This window comes from Balaenoptera ricei, chromosome 11 (assembly GCF_028023285.1).
Source record: "Balaenoptera ricei isolate mBalRic1 chromosome 11, mBalRic1.hap2, whole genome shotgun sequence".
Taxonomy (NCBI): domain Eukaryota; kingdom Metazoa; phylum Chordata; class Mammalia; order Artiodactyla; family Balaenopteridae; genus Balaenoptera; species Balaenoptera ricei.
This window is the reverse complement of record NC_082649.1, coordinates 85,554,936-85,579,537: the sequence shown is the minus strand read 5'-3', so window position 1 is coordinate 85,579,537 and position 24,602 is coordinate 85,554,936. Positions and strand designations below refer to the sequence as shown.

General features: G+C 36.4%; 1 protein-coding gene across 2 annotated transcripts; it reads left to right on the top strand.

Annotated features, from left to right (window-relative positions):
- The first annotated feature begins 322 nt into the window (after window positions 1-322).
- UBA3 (ubiquitin like modifier activating enzyme 3) lies at window positions 323-24,105 on the top strand. 2 transcript variants are annotated; one of them, XM_059940156.1, is made up of 18 exons: window positions 323-388; window positions 575-616; window positions 2,485-2,605; window positions 3,964-4,044; window positions 8,016-8,098; window positions 10,791-10,871; window positions 14,895-14,938; window positions 15,292-15,356; window positions 15,666-15,821; window positions 17,034-17,136; window positions 17,273-17,386; window positions 20,729-20,782; window positions 21,628-21,664; window positions 21,750-21,831; window positions 22,559-22,659; window positions 22,775-22,838; window positions 22,927-22,981; window positions 23,312-24,105. In XM_059940156.1, the coding sequence occupies exons 1-18, from the start codon at window positions 369-371 to the stop codon at window positions 23,398-23,400; spliced, it is 1,392 nt and encodes a 463-aa protein (XP_059796139.1). In that variant the 5' UTR covers window positions 323-368; the 3' UTR covers window positions 23,401-24,105. The 2 variants fall into 2 exon arrangements, with proteins under 2 accessions (XP_059796139.1, XP_059796140.1); XM_059940157.1 differs by lacking the exon at window positions 575-616 and having other exon boundaries at window positions 331-388.
- Window positions 24,106-24,602: the final 497 nt, after the last annotated feature.

Here is a 24,602-nt window from a genome sequence, read left to right as displayed (position 1 = left end):
TCACTATTTATCTTTAGGTGATGAGATGCTTTGCATATACATAAATTGTATAAACAAATAATGTAGTATAAACAAATAGTGTATTACGTCTGTATTCTCACACAGCATAACATTATACACTAGTTTTCTCTAATTAAGTGTATTTAATCAAGATTTTAATTACAAAGATGTCTTTGAAGCCACGGGAGCCTGGCACAGGCAGCCCCACCAACCCCGCCTCCTCCCCCCTCCTTCCCCGCCCCTCTTTGTCGTCCCCGCCCCTTCACCGGCCCCCGCCCCCTTTGCCGGCCCCGCCTTCTCCCGCCCAGCCTCGCCCCGCCCCTTCGCTCCTCCCGCGTGGGGGTGCCTGGGAAGAGGCGGAGAACAATATGGCGGATGGCGAGGAGCCGTAAGTACCCGGGCTCTGCAGGCGCCCCGGGCCGGGCTGGGTTGTGAGAGAGCGCGGCGGTGGGCGGTCGTCGCCTCCACCCGGGGTCCCCCCCACCCTCCGCCCCGTCCCCTCGCCCCTCATCCCCTCGCGGCGCCCAGTGTGTAGCGTGATGCTGACCCTTCTTTTATTCTCTCTTTCTTTTAGGGAGAAGAAAAGAAGGAGAATAGAGGAGCTGCTGGCTGAGAAGTTAGTGCTGCCGGGAGGCCGGGGCCCTCTCCGGGGACCCCCGCCTCCCCCCACCCCAGGCCTAGGGGACCAGCCGCAGCGGGCCCGGGGGGCTGGGAGGGGGGCACCCGGAGCGCAGGCTGCGCCGCCTCATCCCCCGACCCCCGCCCGCAGCCCCAGGGGCCCGGCGGGCCCTCCTGGTCTCTGTTTCGGGCGGGCGCCGGGTCCGAGTAGCGCGCACAGATCCCGCGCCGGCCCGCCGGGGTGCTTGACCTAAAGGGCTTGCGGAAGGACCCTTGCGCCCCCCTCTTCCTCCATCCCAAATTGTCAGAGCCGTGACCTTGTGAGAAGGGAACCTTACTAAAACACATGAAACGGACACTAGGCCGTTTTGGGTCTTTCGTAAACATTGAAACAATAGTATTAATTGCAAACTTTTTATGAGAACTTTATGTCAGGTATTGTACTAAGCACTTCAGTCATTTGTGCAAAATCATTGGCTCTTAAAGGAGAGTGTTGACTCCAAAGAGCTTATTTTCTCCGTTAATTACACACCCTATTTCATATCAGATGCTTAGTTTTGTGCAGGTGAGACAGGTTTAAACGAAGTGTTTTCCACCCTGGGCAACACCACATATTTTTTTTTCCTCCTTTCATGGGAGGGGAAGAAAGTATTCTTGCAGTGGGCGTGGTGAGTTAGTATTAATTTCTGGGCCAATTCCCAGTAGCAGGGCCTTAGAGTCTTTACGTATCTCCCTCAGAAAGTTGAATTTCAATTGCAAGAGGACTTGGAACAAGTTTAGTTTCACATTTCTTATCACCTTTCATTTCCTTTCCACTTTAAAATGACAGCCACAATTTGAATATTTACTATATACCAAGTATCGTACTAAAACCTCTATGTGGATTATCTCTTTATCCTCATTCTGACCTTAAGAAATAGGTACAAACAAGCTACAGATGAGGTTTATGACTGTTAAGTAATCTGCTCAAGGTCACAATGCTATTAATTGTGGAACCAAACCCAGCTGTGACATCAAAACCTATGGTCTTTATTGCTAGGCAATACTTGGTCCCTTTTGTAAAAATTGGATATACTAATATGCTTGAAGGTAGAAATTGTGGGATTATAGGAAATTTGAAAATTAAAAATAATCACAACGAACATGAGTCTTGGCAATGGGTAGAAAATACATGTATTTTGTTAAGAGGAGTCCCTCGTTACTCAATTGTATGTTCTAAAAGATTTCTAGATGGTAATGCCTATCTGTGGCATAATTATAACCTAAAACATTCTTTGTGTTTAGTGGCAACAGAAACCACTTCATAGTCCTAAGAGATTCTTCTTTGAAAATTAGGACCTCTCAGAGAAAAATGTGTGAAAGTTCCTCTCATGAAAAATAATCTTTAAGTCTCACCTTTCAGACTTGGAAAGGACACATGAATTGTGTTAGATGTCAAGCATTAGGATTCTGGAAGTGGAGGGTTTTTTTGGATTTTGTTTTTCCTTGTAGCTTATATATCCTGTTCCAAGTGTGTTCATAGAACAGATTGGGCAGTTTGCAGTGATCTTTAGTAAATTACAAATGTTTAGAAAGCCCATTTCTCACCGACTGACCAGTATCCCAAGTTTGATCTTAGGTTGTTTTAGGAACCCAGAAACATGTGGACTGACTTATTTCCTCAAACATGTGCAGTTCTTACCTTTAAATAAACTGTATAATAGCAAGAAAATACATTAAAAGCTTAAGCATAACCACATGGAACATTATCCTTTTTATTTGAGCAGGTCTGGTGTGGTTACCTTTTCATTTGGGGAAACCTTAATAGTTGTAGGTGTGGCTTTTTCATACTGATCTTTGCAGCTGAATTTACTGTGTTCTGTGCAGAATGGCTGTTGATGGTGGGTGTGGGGACACTGGAGACTGGGAAGGTCGCTGGAACCATGTAAAGAAGTTCCTCGAGCGATCTGGACCCTTCACACACCCTGATTTCGAACCGAGCACTGAAGTGAGAAACGTTTATTTTTAAATAACTCCTCTAATAGTTTTATGTTTCAAAAACAATAAAATGCTTCCTTTTTAATTTACTCTTATAATAAAAATACTAATAAAATTGTGTAAGTTATCTTGAAATACTAAATGGAATATTTGCAACTGATTTTATTTGAATGACTAATATTTGAGTTGTTTTCACATTTCTCATGTAATATGTTGAAAATTTTCAAGAGTAAAATGACTTCGTAACCTCTTAAGTTATACTTCACTTAAAATTCCAGTTTAAAATTACTTTTGAGACACACCTTTTTAGCCCTGCTATGAGAAATTTAATTTTCACAGGAATATAGATGTGCTTGTTTAAATTTTGAAGTTTATTTGAAATGAGCATCTTTGCTTAGAATTGAATATAATTAATTGCATGTTAAAAAAGTATAAAAAATATGTGACTGCTGTATAATAGAGGAATAGAATTTGGAACTGGTAGTGTCTGACTTAAAGCAAATGTTCAGTTAGAAACAACTTGTTTTTTATTACAAGGTAGGAAATATTCCTTTACAGTAAATTTTACAGTAAATTTTTGTCCTTTTGTATTGATGAAGAGATGTTTTGAAATAGAAGTATTGTGCTGCTCCTGAAATTAAGGTTCAGACTCTTGGGTTTGACTCATTGTCTTATCTGAATAACTTTTCTTTCCTTGAATCTTGGACAGAATTGACAGTATTCTCCATTTCTTTGGATAATCCAACATATTTTCTTGTGCTTCTGAATTTTCTTTTTTTTTTGGCCTCATAATTTAAGATACTTCTGTTCAGTGGTTGTTTCTGCTGATAGGCAATATTCTAAGAGCTTTGTCTGTTTTTTCTTCCTGTCATCTCATGTTTTGTAAGTTTAACCCACTGTATTCAAAAGCAGCTATTATTGTTCTTGCCTTTTTTTTTTAAAAGACCTCTAAACACCTTGTGCAGTGCTTGATCTTCAGTTCTTATAATTTTTACACTTTTCTATTTTTAAGAAGTCAGATAAATAATTTAGTTTGATGCTTTCCATCCCTTTCAAAATTAAAAAAAAAAAGACAGCTCTTAACTAGGCGTAGTTTTTCTTGTTAGAAATACCGTTTTTAATTTCATACAATAAAAGTCAATTTAAAAACATTAAAGTTGGAACTCTCAGAAATCGTTAGGGTTATAGAATTTCTGGTTCTACTTTGTTCATAAGTTTAATATAATTTATTAACTACAGAGGCTGTTCTTTATCATCAGTTGCATTTTTCATGGAAACCTCAGAAGCTATTTTATGGTTTGTTGCTTTATTGATGGTACTTATGGTTTTTATCAACTAGATTTTAATATGCCTTTTCATTCTTTACAGTCTCTCCAGTTTTTGTTAGATACGTGTAAAGTTCTAGTCATTGGAGCTGGCGGCTTAGGATGTGAGCTCCTGAAAAATCTGGTAATATTAATATATAATATGAATTTTTTTCTTTATGATAATTAAACCTTTTTCCTTTTCTGTCATTTCTTTGTTATGATTGTTAACCATTTCTCCTGAGCCTTTGTTAGATAAGTTTAGCAGGTCAAATTCCAGATAGTAATTAAAATGATGATGTAACTTAACTTTTTAAGCCCTAAAGTCCTCGGCTATAAAGTTATTAATAGAAATTCTTACTTCTCTTTTCTTCTCTGCTTTTTATCCAACAAATCTTTGTGCTTCCTCTTGCAAAGAGCTCATTAATTCAGTGAAGTAAATAACAAAACTGGTAACTTGTATTTAACATGTAATTTCAAAGAATTTATTATCTCTTTTGTCCCTGAAAATAACCCACTTAGGTGGATAGGACACTGTCTCATTTTATATAGAGGGAGACACAGGTTCAGGGATGTTAAATGACAAGTTTTTTCTGGATTATGGTGATGTGCCTGGAATCCAATCCAGGCCATCAGTTCTTAGTCAGGTGTTTCACTGAACCGTTAAGTCATTACATGATCTAATCATACAGTAATTTTTTTAAGACCATGTGGTAGTATACCCATAAAATTTGGGTGAGCTAAACCTTTTTCTTTTTTTTGGTCAATCTGTTTTAAATGACTGTTATCTTAAGAGAGGGTACTATCTAGTGAAGCTGTTTCTATGTACTGGTTGGAAATACATACTTTGTGACTTAATTAGTTTCACTGACTTTTTTTTATTAATTAATTTATATTTATTTTTGGCAGCATTGGGTCTCCGTTACTGTGCGCGGGCTTTCTCTAGTTGAGGCGAGCGGGGGCTACTCTTCGTTGCAGTGTGCGGGTTTCTCATAGCAGTGGCTTCTCTTGTTGCGCAGCACGGGCTCTAGGCATGCGGGATTCACTAGTTGTGGTGCGTGGGCTCAGTAGTTGTGGCTCGCGGGCTCTAGAGCGCAGGCTTAGTAGTTGTGGCACACGGGCTTAGTTGCTCTGCGGCATGTGAGATCTTCCCGGACCAGAGCTCGAACCCCTGTCAATCCCCCTGCCAATGCAGGGGGATTCTTAACCACTGCGCCACCAGGGAAGTCCGTTTCATTGACTTCTGATAACTACAGCAGTAGCTCTTTACAAGACTATCAGTTTATTTAGCAAAAATGGATAAGGGAAGAATTGATGTGCAGCTGTTGTATGCCAGCCTTATGATTAGTATGTGGGAAGGTGGAAATGCTAGAGTAGGCTTCTTAGAAAATGAAGCAGGTAACAGCCAGATGAAGGACCTAAAATGTCAGCCTTGGGACCAAAGTTTAAATATAAACAGCCACATTAATTTTGCTGGGAAACACTAACATCACTCCGAGGGAGACTGCAAAAACTTAATACGCTTCATGGTAGTCAGTTATGCTGGGTTCTGTGGGCATTGTAAGCCATCATGATCTGTGTCCTTAATTTGAAATATCATTGGGAAGACAAGTCTCTCACAAAATAAACAGCAGCATGTATGATATGCTCTGTGATAGGGTGCCAAAATGACAGTACCTTATCAGACATAAATACCCTTGCAGTATGAGAACCAAAGGATTTATGGAGGACGGGCAGTGGTTTTGTATGCACAAATTGTGTGCACAAATCCCCTAAATAGTTAACTTTTTCCAAAGCTGTTATTTGCAAATGTGATAGATACCAGTTTTAAATGTAAAGTAATTGGAGATTAGATCTGAAGAGTAGTCATCCAGCAACTTTAGGAGTGGCCTTGTTATTTATTGCATTGTAATAACCTCTTACTCAAAAAAAGAAGAAAACTAAGTGTTTTCAGTTTTACCACTTGTTACTTTGCTTGTTTCACACATAAATACAAAAGAGATATACATACATGTTTTTTCAATTGATTGTAAGCCCCCAAAGTCTCATTCTAAAAAAAAGGATATGACATTAATATTATTGATTGAGCAAATATTTATTCAGCCTCTTTCTCTGTATACCAGGTACTGTTTTAGATGCTAAAGTTACAGCATCGAACAAGACAGGTGTTTGTATTTGTGGGGCTTTTGCTTTAATGGAAGGGAAAAGACAAACTATGTAGTATGTCGGATGGTAATAAATGCTATGGAGAAAGGAAGGATGGAAGATATCAATATATAGCCTGGCAGGAAGGGAAAGGGTTCACAAAAAGGTGCTGTTTGAGCAAAAAGGTGAGCAAGAACATTCTAGGCAGAGGGAATATCAGGTGCAAAAGCTGTGAAGTGGGAGCATAACTGTTTATGTTCCAGGAGGGCAAGGAGGTCATTATAGCTGAAGCAGAAGTGAGGAAGGAGGGGCATTTTCTGGGAGGATATCAGAGATAATGGGAGGGGCTTGGAGTGAGTATCCCAAAAGGCTTGAGGTGCTACTGTAAGAAGTTTGCCTTTTACTCTGAGTCAGGAAGTCATTGGAGAGATTTAAGCAGATGAGTTGACTCGATCTGACTTTAACCTGGATCACTGTGGCTGATGTGTTGAGAACAGAGAAGGAAGCTGAGAGGCTGGTTAGAAGGTGCAGTCATCTAGGCAAGAGGTGAGAGTGACTTGGAACAGGATGGTAGTACTGCAGGTGGTGAGAGGTGGCCGGGTTATGGATGTGTTTTGAAGATGGAGTCAGCAGGATTTGCTTATGGATTGGTGTGGGACGTAAGAGAAGGGGAGGAGTCAAGGATGACGTGATAAGGTTTTTGCCCTGAGCAACTGGAAGGATGGAGTTGGCACTCACTAAAATGAGGGGGGCTGGGCAAAACACAGATTTGCTGGTTCTGATGAGCAAGAATGATTGGCTTTGGTTTTGGAAACTGTAAAGTTTGAGATACCTGTTAGATGATGCTTTATCTTATGAGATTGTCTGAAATCACCAGAACTAATAAGCACAAGGGCACTCCAAATTCTGGCCAGTAAATTAGGAGTAAAACTCATGAGTGTGGTGAATGGGAAACCAATTTTTAAAAAGTGTTTACATTCTCATGAGTGGGGTGGCCAGGTGAAGAACGTGTTTTCAGGAAGGGAATTGATCCACACCCTGCCAAACACTTGAGATGGGTCATGTCAGAGAGTCTGAGAGCTGGTCTTAGGAGGTGGCAATGTGGAGGTCACTGATGACCTGACAAGTGTGGTTTTCGGTGGAGTGATGGGAGTGAAAGCTTGTTTACAGCAAGTGCAAGAGAGGACTTTGAGAAAGAAAGTATGGGCAACTCTTTTGAGAGTTTCTTGCTATGAAGAGGGGCAGAAAAATGGGGAAATTATTGCCAAGTGATTCAATTTGATTACATAAGTAAACTGACCAAGACCAGCAAAGCATAATTGATTTTTGAGATCTATTTTTTTTTTTAATCTTTTGCTTCTGCTGGTAAATTTGAACAGTGGTTGTACTGTTAAAATATGTGGCATTATCATGGAAACACAAGAGTTTGTTGCTTTTCTCTAGCTGTTTGATTGCTTGCTCTTGACTCTACTTTTAAGATATTTCTTCTACATGTGCAGTGTATATACTTATGTGTGTGTGTGTGTGTTTATAATATAATCTTATAGTTATTTCTGAATGGCGGCATGCTTACGTAAACTAAGATAAAGCTTGTAGGAATTACTTTCAACAATATTCTGAAAAAGAATAGCAAATACAGTTAAGTAGTAAGACTAGTAAAATTAAAATATCTAGCAGCAGCAGCAGGAAAGCAACAAACTTTACAAACGTGTTTATGGGATTATGAAACAACTATAGAAATTTTGAGTTATTCTCTTTTGGATATGGACTATTTAAAACTGAGTAGTTATACTTTTTTGACCTTTACAAGAACCCTGAATTTTATATATCTTGTAAGACTCTTTAACCACTGAAAACGATTGTGCAGTATTTATTATTGAGAATTTGTAGATTTAAGACCATTGAAAAGAAATTTTAAAATTTCAGATGTGAGGAAACTTCTGCTTAATTGGATTTTTTTTATTCCCACAGGGCTTGTCTGGTTTTAGACAGATTCATGTTATAGACATGGACACTATAGATGTTTCCAATCTAAATAGGCAATTTTTATTTAGGTAAGTTTTAATATCTTATTTTAAAATTGTGATAATCATTTGAACTTGAGTACACTGCAGTTTAATAATTTTAAAAACCACTGAGAGGATAGCACTAATTTTATTAAGAAAATAAATACACTCCCATCTTAGGTAAAATTTTGCAGCAAAATTTTGGGCATTCTGGTGAAAGCAGTTTTGTAAGCAAATATATGTTTTTGTTGTTTTTAAAGAAATCTCCAAAAGGTGTATGTGATTTTGGGGTGATTGTGCCCTGAAGACAATGAGTGCGGCTCTTTTCCTTCTGTTGATTTCATAAGAGAACCATAACTATATATTAGGCCCTCGTGAGATATATTGGTGGGGACTTATGAGCCAAGATTTGAGTGGTGACTCTGGGGCAATGAAGTTGTGACAGAGTTTGAACTTTTTATAGAAGGTGAAAGAAAATGGTGAGTTAAGGAGAGAAAACCCAGGAGCAAGGGAAATGGAACAAAGAGGGATAATTACCTTAGGCATACATGACATACAGAAGGCAGTCTAAGAGCAGCTTGTTTGAAGTGACTTTAAAAACTGGAAGTAGGCCTTATATGCAGATATGAGGAAAAGTTCATTAGTAAATTTTAGTATGTAGTATTTAGGGGCTTGAATGGCTTAGATAAATGTATCTATTTGTTAATCAAAGAATTATAGATACGGAGAGATAAGGACTTTTTTCTCTCTCTCTGGTGCTTATAGAGTACTGACAGAAAGCACTCAAATAGTCCTAGGTATGCAGGATGAGGTTAGGTTAGCAGAAAAAATAAAATTAAGTTTGTGGAAAATCTTAAAGAGATTGAAGGATGGGTTAAACTAAGTCAAGTTAATAAAGTATTGTAATTGTAGTGAACCCTACATTTAACTTTTAAGGTTTTTGTTTGTTTGTTTATTTTTTTAAACCTCGAAATTTCTCTCCTCTTGATAGAAAAAGTTTGTGGACCCTTTCCAGTCTGACAAATTTTTAGTGTATGACTGCTCTAAAAAAGACACCACTGATTGGGAGATTGGGATTGACATATATACACTAATATGTATAAAATGGATAACTAATAAGAACCTGCTGTATAAAAAAATAAATAAAATAAAATTCAAAAAAAAAAAAGGAAAGAAAAAGACACCACCAAATTGATTGGTTATTGATAATAGGCCATGCCCTTTAATTTCGGGCTGAAATAATGATTGAAGATCATAATGACAGTTAACATTTGTGGAGTGCTTAGGATATATTAAGTACTTTCTAAGCTCTTTATCTATATTACCTCTTTTAATCTCAGAGCAAACCCCAGGGTAGGTACTTGTTTTCCAGGTTAGGTAATTAGGCCACAGTGTCCTGCAAGGATGATGTATGTAAAAGGCCATTTTGCTCAAAGTGCAGTTTTTAGGTAGAGCAATCTAATCCCCTAATTCTGAAATGATAAAGTAGCAGTTCCCATAGAAACCATCTAGGAGTTCTTTTATTTGGGATCTATTATGAAAGCACATACAATGCACAACCTAAAAGATTCTTGAAACTCTATTTTATCATCTTTACACACCTAAACAGCTCTGTCCAGAGTAGTTGAATGCAGTACTGAAATCAAGTTGCTTGACTTATGCTAGAGCCTCTTCTATTGCAAGTTAGGACAAAGTCAGAATAAAACTCTTATCAGAAGTTTTGATTCAAAAAAGCATACTGCTTTATTAGAGAGGAGAAAATTGACCTGTTAAAGCATTTTTTTTATTCCAATTTTAAATAAAATATGATTTCTATTAGGCACATTGATTTTTTTAATATTCATTTATTTTTAAAGTGTTTACTCTGTGCTTAGTAGGAAGCAGTACAAAGAGGTAAGAATATGGTAACTTTCTTCCAGTTGTTCATAGTCTAGTATGATAGACCTATGTATATAACCAAAAATATGTTGTGAAAAAGTAGTAATGAAGAACTTGTTATGTATACATGAGGGAGTGATTTGTTTCTGTGAGGAGAATGAGGAAATATTAGGAAAGAAAATACCATTTGTACTGAGGTTAGAAGAGAGAATTCCTGTCCTTTCCTGTCTGTAGCTATGGTTATTATCTAGGAATGACCTTTTGAGGTCTTTTAATTTTTACCTTCTTGAAAATATTGGTAACATTTGCAATTTTAGATAATGCCTTTGGAATTATTCCTTCAAAAACACGGTTATGCCTTCTTATGGGACACAAAAGTTACTACTTAATCAGCACACATGGGAAGAAGGGGATAAATGAACGTTCTTGCATCCCTAGGACCCCTCGAATTTATTTCAGCCAAGACCTGCATAGTAACACCTTGAAGTTCTGGGGTTCAGGGCAAATACTTGGAAATCTCGGGATCTGGGATAATTTTTTACATTGGGAAACACAATAGTGAGAAGTGGCTAGGAAACATGCTGTTATTATGCTTTATCTTAAAAAAAAGCACTGTTTATATTTTTACTTAAATACTTAATTAGACTTGTCAATACTTGTAAATACTTAATTTGGAATATCAACAAGGGTTGACATTCAGTGTTGAATGACTAATTTTTCATCAGAAATACTTAGGTAAAAATATTCCTCTAAATAGCCTCCAAATAAACTCACCATGGATATTTTTATGTGTGAAAGTAGATTATGTAGATAATCTAGATTTATATTGTGAATGATAATTTAAATATAATTTTTCCTGTAGGCCTAAAGATGTTGGAAGACCTAAGGCTGAAGTTGCTGCAGAATTTCTAAATGACAGAGTTCCTAATTGCAATGTAGTTCCGTATCCTTTTGACAAATAAGTTACTTAATACTTAACTTTTTGAAGCTTTTTATTATTATTATTATCATTATACAAGAGCTATTTAACATAGAGAATACAGATAAGCAAAAGGAAAATAAGCAGCAGCAGTAAGCTTATTACTGTGATATCTGCTGGTAACACTTAATTTAATGTCCTACCAATCTTTTCTTTTTAAGGTGGTATAAATTTTATAAATGTAGCCAGTGCCATCATTTTTTTGCCTTATTGCCCTTAATTTCAGTTTCGGTTGCATATCTCCTCTACTAGACTCTGAGTTTGTAGGCTGGATCCCATTAATCTTTATTTTAAATAAATGTATTTATTTGATTTTATTATTTATTTTTGGCTGCATTGGGTCTTCGTTGCTGCACACGGGCTTTCTCTAGTTGCGGTGAGCGGGGGCCACTCCTCGCCGTGGTGCGCAGGCTTCTCATTGCGGTGGCCTCTCGCATTGTGGAGCACGGGCTCTAGGCTCGCGGTCTTCAGTAGTTGTGGCATACGGGCTCAGCAGTTATGGCTCACGGGCTCTAGAGCACAGGCTCGGCGGTTGTGGCATATGGGCCCAGCTGCTCCGCAGCATGTGGGATCTTCCTGGACCAGGGCTCGAACCTATGTCCCCTGCATCGGCAGGCGGATTTTTAACCACTGCACCACCAGGGAAGCCCCCCATTAATCTTTGTGTCACCTTACCATAGCAGGCAAAGTAAAGAGTCAGTATATTATTAGTTAAATAGAAGGTGTGTCAGAGTAAATATATTTTTATAAGAAATATGTTTTAAAAAAGGACTGTTCACACTTTGTTGATTCCCATACCTTTAGATCCAGGGAACTTTTAGTATTTTATAGAAATTTAGGAAATGGGATTTGTTATGTTGGAAATACCACAGGATACAAAAATCAATTGTATTTCTCTATACTAGCAGTGAACACATGGAAAGTGAAATTTAAAATACAGTGCCATTTACAACCACTCAAAAAAAGGAGAAATACTTAGGTGCAAACTTAACAAAATAAGTATGGGTCTTGTATGCTGAATACTGCAAAATGCTAATGAAGGAAATCAAAGGAGATCTAAATAATGGAAAGATACTCTATGTTCAGGAATTAGATGCTTCAGCATACTAAAGATGTCACTTCTCCCCAAATTTGTATACAAGTTTAACATAATTTCTATCAAAATTCCTGCAATTTTTTTTGTTTCTCCAGACGGGATTATTCTAAAGTTCGTAGAGAAAGGCTAAGGAACACCTAAGATAATACTGAGAAAGAATAAAGTCGGAGGAATCACTAGCCAATTTCAAGAGTTATTATATAACTACAATAATCAAGACTGTAATATTTCCAGAGAGATAGACACAGATCAGCAGAACAGAATAGAGAAACCAGAAATAGCCATGTGCTAATATGGCTGATTTATACTCGACAAAGGTGCAAAAACAGTTCACTGGAGGAAGGATCATCTCTTCACTAAATTCTGGTGGCAAAAAAATCTCAAACATCAAAATTACAAAAATAAACTCAAAATGGATCATAAGTTTAAGTATAAAATGTAAAACTGCAGAACTTTGGAAGATAATATAGGAGAAAAATCTTTGGGACGTAGTGCTTGATGAAGAGTCCTTGGACCACATTAAAACATGATCCATAAAAGAAAAAAAATGGTAAATTGAACGTCATCAAAATTACGAACTTTTACTCTGGGAAGGATCTTGTTAAGAGGATGAACAGATAAGCTACACACTGGGAAATACTTAGGAAGTAGTTATCTGACAAAGGACTCATCAAGAATATATAAAGAACTTTCATAACTCAAAAGTAAAAAATAAACAGTGCAAATAGAAAATGGACAAAAAATATGAAGAGAGATTTTGCTAAAGAAGATAACAAAAAGCACATGAAAGATGTTCAGTATCACTAGCTATAAGAAATCCAAATTATCACAATGAGATATTACTACACTCCTATTAGGGTAGCTGAAATAAAAAATAATAAATGCTGGCAAAGATACAGAAAAACTGGATTACTTGTACATTGCTGGTGGGAAATATAAAATGCTATAGCCATCTGGAAAATAGTTTGGCTATTTCTTAAAAATTTGAATATGTACTTTACATACGACTCAACACTTTCATTCCTGGGCATTTACCCTGGAGAAATGAGTACTAGGTCTACATAAAAACTTGTTCTCAGATGTTCATAGCAGCTATATTTGCAGTAGCCAAAAACTGGTAACAACCCAAACATCTGTCAATAGGTGAATTGTTAAACTGTGGTACAGTTAATACCGTATATACAATATACAATTATTGTACTCAGTACAATAATACTGAGCAGTAAAAAAGAACTAACTAATGAAATACAACTTGGTTGGATATCAAGAGCATTATGCTGAATGAAAAATGCCAGTCTTAACAGGTTATATTGTATGATTGCATTTTTATAGCCTTCTTCAAATGACAAAATTATGGAGATGGAGAACAAATTAATGATTGCCAGGGATTAGGCATGGTGGAAGGGATAGGTGTAACTATAAAGGGGTAGCAGGAGGGAGATATTTTTGGTGATGGTATAGTTGTTTATCTTAATTGTGGTGGTTACACAAATCTACATGTGTTTAAATGACAGAGCTTTACACACACATTGTACCTGTGTCACATTTGTGGTTTTGATATTGTACTATAGTTATATACGATGTAACTGTTGGGGGAAACCAGGTGAAAGAAATACGGGACACCTGTGTACTATCTTTGCAAAAATAAAATTTAAAACTGCAAATTCAGGTCCTTATAGGGAGAAAGAGGGGGGGAAAAAAGTGTGCACACTCTTTGTCTACCCCCATTATTAAGATCTGGGAAACTGGGTATTTTGTGGAAATCCAGGAGGTGGGATTTCTTGGTCTGGCTCCTGCGTCTGCTATTTTTGTTCTTCCAGTGTTTGCTCTGGTTCTCTTTTGACCTTTTCTAGCTTTTCTAGCTGCAGCTTATGCCTCTTGTTTGCCTGGCATTCAAAAGGAATAGAGGTCTGAGTAGGTGAGGGCTAGAATTGAATGTATTTTTTATAACTTTATTTGTAGGCCAGAATAAAAAAATCTAGAGCAAACATGTATTGTCCCTCTTTTCTCCATTTTGCTTTCTAAAATATGTAGTGCATGATTTGTTTTAGGGGAGTGTAATTTATATGTTACTAAACAAATTTGCTTCATTAGAAAAATTAAAAAAAATTTTTTTTGGCATACATATGCTGTTCAAATGTTAACTACTATGATTCACACCCACAGCCAATTTTGAATGGGGTTCCCTTGGCACCCTCCAGGCTGGGGAAGACTGCAAATGTGGTGTGGGTTGGGTAAAAAGAGAGTCTTGGAAAACTGAGTTAAATGAGAGAGGAAGAAAATTCATCTTTCCCCCCCTCCAAGGGAAAAAAACAAATAACAAATCATTAGCACCTGAAAAAGCTATTGGAAACATGTTTTCTAAAAATTAGCTTTGCAGTAACTTTTTTTAAAATTAACTATATCTGACATACAACACTATAAATTTAAGGTATACAGTGTGTTAATTTGTGCAGTAAATTAACTTCTAAAATCCCCTTTCTAAATGGGAACTATAATGTGCCTGTTCCCTTCACTAAACAAATGTTTATTGCCTCTCTACTTGGTGCTGGTGGTTGAAGGTACACATTCTGTTTTCCCAGGGCTTATGGTTTTATGTAAGAACTGAAGCAGAGTAGAATGTATAACAGAGACACAGTTATAATGATACAGAGGTTTGGAGAAGAGAGAAACTACTCTATGTGGTTACTGGAGAGTAGTGTTTAGAAAAAAGGTTTTTTCTGGGGTGGGATTGTATTCATTTTGTCAGATTCCTTGAATTCCACTGCTTTGAACATTGATGACTTATGTCTTATTTTAAATATACATTTATAATTTGATCCTTATGGAATTGTTGAATTCATTTTACAAGTTAAAAATTTAGCAGCTTAAGTTCCTTTACTTATGTTCAGACATTTCAACAAGATTCAGGATTTTAACGACACTTTCTATCGACGTAAGTTTTCCACTTGAAATTAAATTCTCACTAAATTCTTATTATTTTTTTAGTTGCTATTTGTTTGAAGATTGCTAGCTATTTGAAGGCTATTTCTTTATTTGCTTTCATTTCTTGGTGTTGGCTTTTCAGGAATGTTGTTGACTGAATAGAGAATGGCACCGTTTTAATTCTTAGTTGGCACCATTAGGTGCATTTTTGTATGCTCTCTTGAGTAAGGATTAGTCAAGGACTAGAAGCTGTGTGTGTTTGTTTTATAGTGAAAAGTGGTTTTTTGTATGTTTCTTAGAAATTGTGAATTATTTTGTGCAGCAGCATTTTAAAAAACTTAACTTGCATTTTTTTTCTCGTAGAATTTCATATAATTGTATGTGGACTGGATTCTGTCATAGCCAGAAGATGGATAAATGGCATGCTGGTAAAGACTTAGTGTTTTTACAGTTCCCTGAAGTTCTTCCCGCTGCTCTTAACGTACTAAAAATGAGACTTTTGTGTCATATTTTTGAAAAATCAGAGTTTATTCAATTTTCAGTAATAGGTGTAGTTCACTGTTTATTGCCAGTCATTAATTTTCAGGTGAAGATGTAAATTGCTACTAATGTAATCCCTTGGTTTGTTATATTATTACTCAGTAATGTGATTGACTTACAGAATTACTAGATAGTATTTCCCTTTTTTTGAATTCTTATCCCCCTCTCCTTATAAGCCCTTCAAATAATTTTCCTAGATATCTCTTCTAAATTATGAAGATGGTGTATTAGATCCAAGCTCCATTGTCCCTTTGATAGATGGGGGGACAGAAGGTTTTAAAGGAAATGCCCGGGTGATTCTGCCTGGAATGACTGCTTGTGTTGAATGCACACTGGAACTGTACCCACCACAGGTAATCACAAAAGCACCCACATCTGTTTTATAGTATCTTGGGGTAGAATAAGGGTTGAATTATTAAGACTAGTCAATATTTAGGATTTTTTAAAAAATTTATTTATTTTTGGCTGCATTGGGTCTTTGTTGCTGCACGCGGGCTTTCTCTAGTTGTCCCGAGTGGGGGCTACTCTCTTCACTTCTCATTGTGGTGGCTTCTCTTGTTGCGGAGCACGGGCTCTAGGTGTGCAGGCTTCAGTAGTTGTGGCAAGCGAGCTCAGTAGTTGTGGCTCGCGGGCTCTAGAGCGCAGGCTCAGTAGTTGTGGCGCACGGGCTTAGTTGCTCTGCGGCATGTGGGATCTTCCCGGACCAGGGCTCGAACCCGTGTCCCCTGCATTGGCAGGCGGATTCTTAACCACTGTGCCACCAGGGAAGTCCTAGGATTTTTAATTAGGGGTCCACTGTGCCACCAGGGAAGCCCTAGGATTTTTAATTAGGGGTAACCATATTTTAAAAATCTTGCTAAGAAGAAAGATGATAAAATATGACATTTTGCTCTATTTGAGGAAAGATATAGACTGAATATCATCATTTTGATACTGTTCTCATAATTCATTTGTATTATTTTTTTATTTGGAGAGTAGAGATCAGGAGATCAATTACAAAGTTATATGTTGGGATAGAGCTGTAACCTATTTTCTTTTGCCTGTATTGTTTCAGGGAGATAAAGATACCAGGAATAAGAATGATATTTGTAAAGATGGAGCTCTTTAATCTGCATACCCACTTTAAAGGGCCTTTAGAATTCTGATTTATAAATATAAATAACTTTATTAGTATCTACTTGGAATTGATTTAACTCTGTGAATTTGTTTTTATTTTGGCTAATTTTATATCTTCAGATATGAATATTAGGTAAACATAATAGAGTACTCATATTTGAGAATTTATTCAGCCCTTTCCTTCCCATGTTCTAACAAAGCTTAAATTTATATACTTTGTAAATGTAGGGCAAACCTATTTTTTTAGGCAGATCAACTTAAGTGAAGTGACTCAGATCCTCTGTGTTAGTTTCAGAAGCATTATTAATGGTATAAAATGTTTTGTTTCTGTAAGTGGAAGGCTAAAATGAATTATAAGAAAGTGTTACAAACTAGATCATAACTAGAAGTTACATTTTAAAGTAATTTCTTGTTTAAAATCCACTAAAAAAGGCAAACTGTGGTTTTAGGTTAATTTTCCTATGTGCACCATTGCGTCGATGCCCAGGCTACCAGAACACTGTATTGAATATGTAAGGATATTGCAGTGGCCTAAGGAGCAGCCTTTTGGAGGTAATAAACCTAATTTCATAATCCAGAATTACATAAAATGTTTGTCTATATCATTTATTTGGATAATTACATTAAAAATAAGTTGATTTATGTTTACATGTTTCTGTCTTCCCTTCCTTTTTTTCTCCTCTGACAGAAGGGGTTCCATTAGACGGCGATGATCCTGATCATATTCAGTGGATTTTCCAAAAATCCCTGGAGAGAGCATCACAATATAACATTAGGGGTATTACGTATAGACTCACTCAAGGTAAGTTAGTGAATTGTTGTGAATTATGATCTTAGGATGATCCCTTTTTCAGGAGGTGGGATGCCTTGGGGGAAATAATTGATGTGATTTCAGATAGTACTGTCCATTTGGGATTCAGTAAAGGTGCCCCAAATTTGGTAGGAGGGAACTGAGTTCACTAGAATCCATACTACTTCTTAACTAGAAGGAATTTAATAAAATCATTAAATTTTATTCACTTAGGGTTGGAAGAGGCCCTAAGTCATCCAGGTCGAACCATTTATTCACTTCATCTTTTGCTGAAGAGCAATTTATCGCTTCCTGGGGCAGTCTATTTCACATTTGGACAGTATTGTTAAGACAATTCTTCTGTACGTTGAGCAGCAATCTCCATCTTTAGTGTGGTCTGAGTATTGTCCCAGAGTATGCCGTATATACATTTAATTCTCTTTTAAGTAATAGCCCTTAACGTATTGAACCCTCCAAATCGTTATCACTCCCATCAACCTTCCTAGTTCCTTTAACCCTTTGACATGTTTCATGACTCAAGTTCCCATCATGTTTTTTTCTAACCATATTTTAGTTATCCATACTTCTCTTAACTATCCAGGTGAGAATGCAGTGCTCTAGGATGGGTCGTATGATAAACTTCTGATCATTGATGTAGTCTTAGAGGAGAGCAGACTTTTTTAGTTTTTATTGTTGTTTACATTGATGCTCTACTTTTGATTCTTTCAGGTTACTGCCTGCTAAAATCTGGAAGTTTTCTCCACATATACAATTGCTAAGCCACATCTCCCTGTTACAGATTTGGCAGTTATGGGGGGGGGGGTGGTAGTTTTTTCTTTTATACTCAAGTATAGGTCCTTATAAGTTTATTCTTAAATTCAACCGGCTTTTCTCTCTTTATATATGTATATTCTTTTATGCCTGCCAACTTGTGTATTCTTTTTAGCTTCATATCACTTGTTGTTTTGATAATCATATCCTTTATCTCTTTTCCAAATAATTAATTAAAAATTTTAACAAGACTAAACTAGCTGAGAACAGACATCTGAATCATACTTCTGGTCAGGCCCTTTTAGATTTATCTCCTTCTGTTGATCATAGCTTCTTGAGTACCTCATGTTTCTTTGTCTTGTTCACAAGGATGTCATGAAAGACCTTTCCAGGTGCTCTCCAGAAGCCTATCCTCCACATTTCCTTGGATTGCAAAGCTAGTCACAGTAACTAAATGACATAGTCTTGTGACTTGTCTCAGTGAACAATCATAATGCTCAGTTTTAGTGATCAGTGTTTCCTAATGTAGATACTCTCAGTTCACCCTTCCTAGAATTTTGTCCAAGATCGTCAAGTTCACCAGAAAGAGCTTTGTCTTTGTGAAAATCTGCCATTTCTCTCCTCTGATTATTTCCTTATGTTTACTAATGTTCTGGTTTGTCATTTGAAAATTCCATTCTTATACACTCCTTGTTGCTCTTACACACTCCTTGTTCCCCTCTTCTGACCTGCTTTGATCCCAAGCATGATCCCACCTTAGAGCTTTAATACTCCTGATCCTAACACCTGGAATGCTCTTCCTTGGATTCCCCTCAGGGTTGGCTGCTTATCCCTCAGGTATGAACTGCACCATTTCCTGATCATTCAACTGAAAATGACTTCTAAGCCATTCACTATTTTACCTTTTCATAATTGCTCAGAACTAATGGTAGCCTTGTTTTTCTATGCGAAGAATATTTCATATTTACACTCTGGTTCATCCCTGTTCTGGGGGCCTTTGCCCTTGGTGTTTACTCTACAGAATTGCTCTTTCCCCAGGTCATTGCATGGCTGGGTCTTTCTCATGGTTTAGATTTCAGCTCACATTATCACCTCCCCAAGGAGGTCTTCCCTGACCATCCAGTCTAATGGACTCCTCCATCACTGTAAGAACAGATAATTTTTTTTTACTGCTCCTCTGTTCAACACCTAGAACAGTGTCTGGCGTATAGTGCACATTTATTTGCTAATTGTTTGAATTAAAAAATGAATTCTCTTTGTCCTGATCAGGAACTATATAAACTCATTTCAATATGTAGTCGCATTTATCCTTCCATACCTTTTAGCAAGGTTTGGTGTGTGCTTCTCAGCCTGAGGATGGAGGGCCTTGACAAGGAGTACAGAAGCCAAATTGGAAGTGAAGTCCAGAGTTTTTGAAAAGGGGTGGGGGACAGGGGCGTATCTTTATCATTTTCACATTGCTTTTATTGGACAGTGTCTCTTCAACTCCTCCCTGTTTGTGACTACCTGTTCCTCCTTCCAGTACGTCCTGCTCTATGTGGTTCACTGGAGAGCTTCCAGTAATCATGAGGTTAGCTCCTCCCTATTTCTCCTTTCAGAATTAACTTTTTAAAACAGCTTTCCAAACTTAACTGCCTTCCTTTCACGCCTTCTTAGATATTTCCCTTTTTTTGAAGTTTTTAAAACCTGCCTACACCTGAAGTCTTGGGAACACATCTTTCAGGGCTCTCTCATGCTCTAAGATAATATGGCTACTTTTCTCTGAATTTTTGTTTTCTAAAATGAACAGTACAAATATAGTTACAGAATGTTTATTTTGTACTTAAAAAAAATGGTTTAAGGTGGGGCTTTGTTCATTCCTAATTTGTGGATACTGATATGAAAAATGGGGGGTAGAAATAGAGAACTATGTTTAATATTTTGTGTAGTCCATATTGTAGAGTGAAACAAAATGATTAGGCACAGTTTTTCTGTTTGTTTTAAATTTTTGTGAATAGAACAGCTATAACTATTAGATGAGGAAAAATTAGGTAACTGTTATTCTCCTACTTTATTTTACTCAAAGCTTACTGAGTATAGTATAGTATACTGTATCGGTTAAGATTTTGCACTTTAGGGCAGAGCTGGGTTCATATACCACCCCTATCACTTATGAGGTATATAGCTGTGGATGTTGTTAATTTCTCTCAACCTCATTTTCCTTATCTTTAAAATCAGAGTGATAAGACTAACATGATGTTATGAAAATTCCATAATATTTTATTTAATCTTCATACTGTTCCTGGAACAAAATAAACACTCTAATTTTTAGCAGTTATTAATATATTATTGTCTCATCTTTATATGAAACAGTGTGAAGAATTTACTATTCTTTCCTACTGTAACTTGCTTAAGATTCTGAACATGATAGAAAATAATGTGAATGTGAAAGAAGGTTGTTTCAGTTAAGCTTAAGTCTATTTTCTGACCTGAAAGCCTGAAAAATCAACTTATGGAAAATGATATTAAATCATCATATTGTCTAATTTAAGATACCTACTTTTTAAAAGAAATGACCATATTTTAATCAGTATATTTTTTCAGGGGTAGTAAAACGAATCATTCCTGCAGTAGCTTCCACAAATGCAACCATTGCAGGTGAGGAAAAATGGCCACTACTTAATTTTGTTTTCTTTCCTTCAGGTTTTGATTCAATACCTAAATTGATATTTCTGCAGCTACTTGATCTCAGAAAACTGGTGTTCTGGGAATTTGATTATCTTCTTGGGTGGATGGTGGTATAATCAAGCTGTCCCAAAAACCACAAAACAAGCTATTGGACCCTGTATATATTTTTTCTTACATTATATCATAGATAAAGTGCTCTGTAGTAAGGGGACATTTTAGTGCCATTTCTTTTTAATCAGTATAACAGGCTGCACAGTAATCTGAAGAAGAGGGAGAAAAACATGAGGTGGTACTCTGTCATTTGGAGTATACAAAACAAATATAAAATGTTACTTTCTCAGTTTTTAAAAATAAGAGTGTTTATATATGTATTTTTCTATCTACTTATTTTGCTTTTTTAAATTTATTTATTTATTTTTGGCTTTGTTGGGTCTTCGTTTCTGTGCGAGGGCTTTCTCTAGTTGCGGTGAGCGGGGGCCACTCTTCACTGCAGTGCGCGGGCCTCTCACTATCGCGGCCTCTCTTATTGCAGAGCACAGGCTCCAGACGCGCAGGCTCAGTAGTTGTGGCTCACGGGCCTAGTTGCTCCGCGGCATGTGGGATCTTCCCAGACCAGGGCTTGAACCCGTGTCCCCTGCATTGGCAGGCAGATTCTCAACCACTGCGCCACCAGGGAAGCCCTATCTACTTATTTTGTAATCAATAACCTTGTAAATTTATCTGTACTGATTTATAACTGACTTTTTAAAAAACTTCTAATTTTAAATGTCTAATTTTCATTGAGTTAAAGCACCTTTATTTTCTCTCCGCTTTAGCTGTGTGTGCCACTGAGGTTTTTAAAATAGCCACAAGGTAATGGGTTTCATTTTTAATATATTTGTAAATCTGTGTTTTGATCTGGCTCAATTACATAAGAATGAACATTTTTTCATTACAGTGCATATATTCCCCTTAATAATTACTTGGTATTCAATGATGTAGATGGACTGTACACGTACACATTTGAAGCAGAGAGAAAGGTTAGTAATAGTATACTAATGAAAACTTTTTTGATCATGCATATTTTTATTTTTAATTAATTAATTAATTAATTATTTTAAAAAATTTATTTATTTTTGGCTGTGTTGGGTCTTCACTGCTGTGCACGGGCCTTCTCTAGTTGCCACAAGCAGGGGCTGCTCTTCATTGTGGTGCATGGGCCTCTCATTGCGCCGGCTTCTCTTGTTGCAGAGCACAGGCTCTAGGCGCCCGGGCTTCAGTAGTTTTGGCACGTGGGCTCAGTAGTTGTGGCTTGCAGGCTCTAGAGCGCACGCTCAGTAGTTGTGGCGTACGGGCTTAGTTGTTCCGTGGCATGTGGGACTTCCCGGACCAGGGCTCAAAACTGTGTCCCCTGCATTGGCAGGCGGATTCTTAACCACTGCGCCACCAGGGAAGTCCCTGATTTTTAAATATTAATTACTGGCTGGAAATGTAAATGAAATTGCCCACACCCTTTCTAAGTATTTTCTAGCTTCCAGAACCCTACTTACTGATATATCTTTTGTAATACTGTATCCTGAAATAAATACTGTATAGCAAAATAATTTAGGAAAAATGGCCCTTTAGGAAAAGCAGGTTTTAAAACATAAAAATTTGTTCATAGGGAATATGCATGATTATAAAACAACTTGATTTTCATTTCATCATTATAAAGAGACTGTTATTGGTACATGTGCCACTGTGATTTGTGTTTTATTTTATATCTAGGAAAACTGCCCAGCTTGTAGCCAGCTTCCTCAAAACATTCAGTTTTCTCCATCAGCTAAACTGCAGGAGGTTTTGGATTATCTAACCAATAGTGCTTCTCTGTAAGTGTTCAAGACTTTTGTTATGTTGTAGAAGAATTTTTGTGACTTAAAAACTTTAAAAACTAGGATTGTTTTTTAAAAAGTGATCTTTGATTTTTTTTTTCTTATAATTTAGGCAGATGAAATCTCCAGCTATCACAGCCACATTAGAGGGAAAAAATAGAACACTTTACTTACAGGTGATCAGTGTTCAGTTTTTATTTTTTCCCACAAAATTATATTAAAAGTTTAATTTCACTTAATTTGCTTTACATTATTGTTTTCTAGTCAGTAACCTCTATTGAAGAACGAACAAGGCCAAATCTCTCCAAGACATTGAAAGGTATTTTAAATGAGTATATTTACTAATACTAATCAATTTCTTTTTTTTTCCAGTAAAAGTAATAAATGCTTCTTCTAGATTTGCTCTTAATGCTTTTAAATGGTGCTACCATCCTACTTATATCTTTAGCAACATTAATAGTGTTTATTGCTCTTTTAGTAGAATATTAAAAAATCTCTAGGAAATCAAATATAATACTACCTTGATTAAATAAAGAGAACTGAATTTTGATGTTTATCTAGCCCATGATTCTTTATAGTTTGTATATGTGTGTATTATCTATTTTGTTGAGTTTTTTTGCTTGGGTTAATTGTACTTTTTTTCTTTTAGAATTGGGACTCGTTGATGGGCAAGAACTGGCAGTTGCTGATGTCACTACACCACAGACTGTACTATTCAAACTTCATTTTACTTCTTAAGGAAAAGAAATCTGCACATAATAGGAAACTCATGAAAATATACTTCATGGATGCTAAGAAATTTAATAGATGTCATTTTTAGCATTAGTGTTGCTGGAATTTGACTTTTTTTTATATAATGAGCCACTGTTTTTTAACTTTATAACTTTCCCTTGAAGACAGAATTTCGGGGTTGGTGCTTGTCAGCATTTTCATTAGTAATATGGAAAATGGTGCCTGGAGAGAGAGATTATGAGAAAATATATTGCTTCTTTTAGAGGAGGAGGCAAACACCCTCTTGTATATGAATTTTGTTATGGTCAAAGAATGCATTCTTCAGTTTTCATTTGAGCGCCCACATATACAAAAAATGTCCCTTTTAAAAAATAAGAAAATTAAGTTTTAAATAACATTAAATACTACAACCTGACGTCTAGAGCATATTGAACATAGCCTACTTCTTGCTTGATCTAATATTCACTTAATTGTGGCTGTCCAAATGAATATTATTGCAAAAGTTATCTTGTCCGTAATAATTTGTAAATGGTGTTATAGCTGAATACCTGTGCATGGAAATGGGAAGTATTTTCGTGTGTTTACTTGCAGTGCCATAGAGGCCAGTATGCCCAACATTAAAGCCAAGACATGGATGTTTAAAAGAATTTAATGTTTAAACAGTTATCACTGATGCTTTCACACTATTTATTAATAAAATCATATATTGTCTATTTTTCTCACTGAAATTTTTTAAAGTATATTAAGGATAGTAAGTAGTTCTGTAGTAAGGTAGAAATAATTTTTAAATATGTAGCAGATTTACTAATACGAAAATTTTATGGTACTTGAATTAATACTTTAGCCACAATAAGTATCTACTGATTTAATTTTCTCTAACATAATAAGGTAATGAAATGGAATGACTATATTTTTATATTAACGCCTCTTAAAATGCTTTTTTCCCCCTCCTAAAAGACTAAGGCTTAAAACAAAATTAAGCATAAATACTGAAAATGAGTTTTAGTATCATAGTGTGGGAACATGTCGTACATGTTCTTTGTTTTTGACTTGGATGGCAGTTTTCTATTTAAAAGCTTTATGATTACATGTCACTGGGTTAAATTTTCATTTATTTTTATTTCTAGCTCTATATTGACGAATAATTTGTTTCATTATAAAATCATATGGCATAAATGTATATGCTTTCCTTAAAAAGTTACAGATTC

Excerpts from the sequence above, each read along its gene's own strand:
- UBA3 (XM_059940156.1), top strand. The coding sequence starts at position 369 with ATGGCGGATGGCGAGGAGCC. Across the intron at positions 389-574 it reads ATGGCGGATGGCGAGGAGCC|GGAGAAGAAAAGAAGGAGAA; the intron begins GTAAGTACCCGG and ends TCTTTCTTTTAG. Across the intron at positions 17,387-20,728 it reads TACGTATAGACTCACTCAAG|GGGTAGTAAAACGAATCATT; the intron begins GTAAGTTAGTGA and ends ATATTTTTTCAG.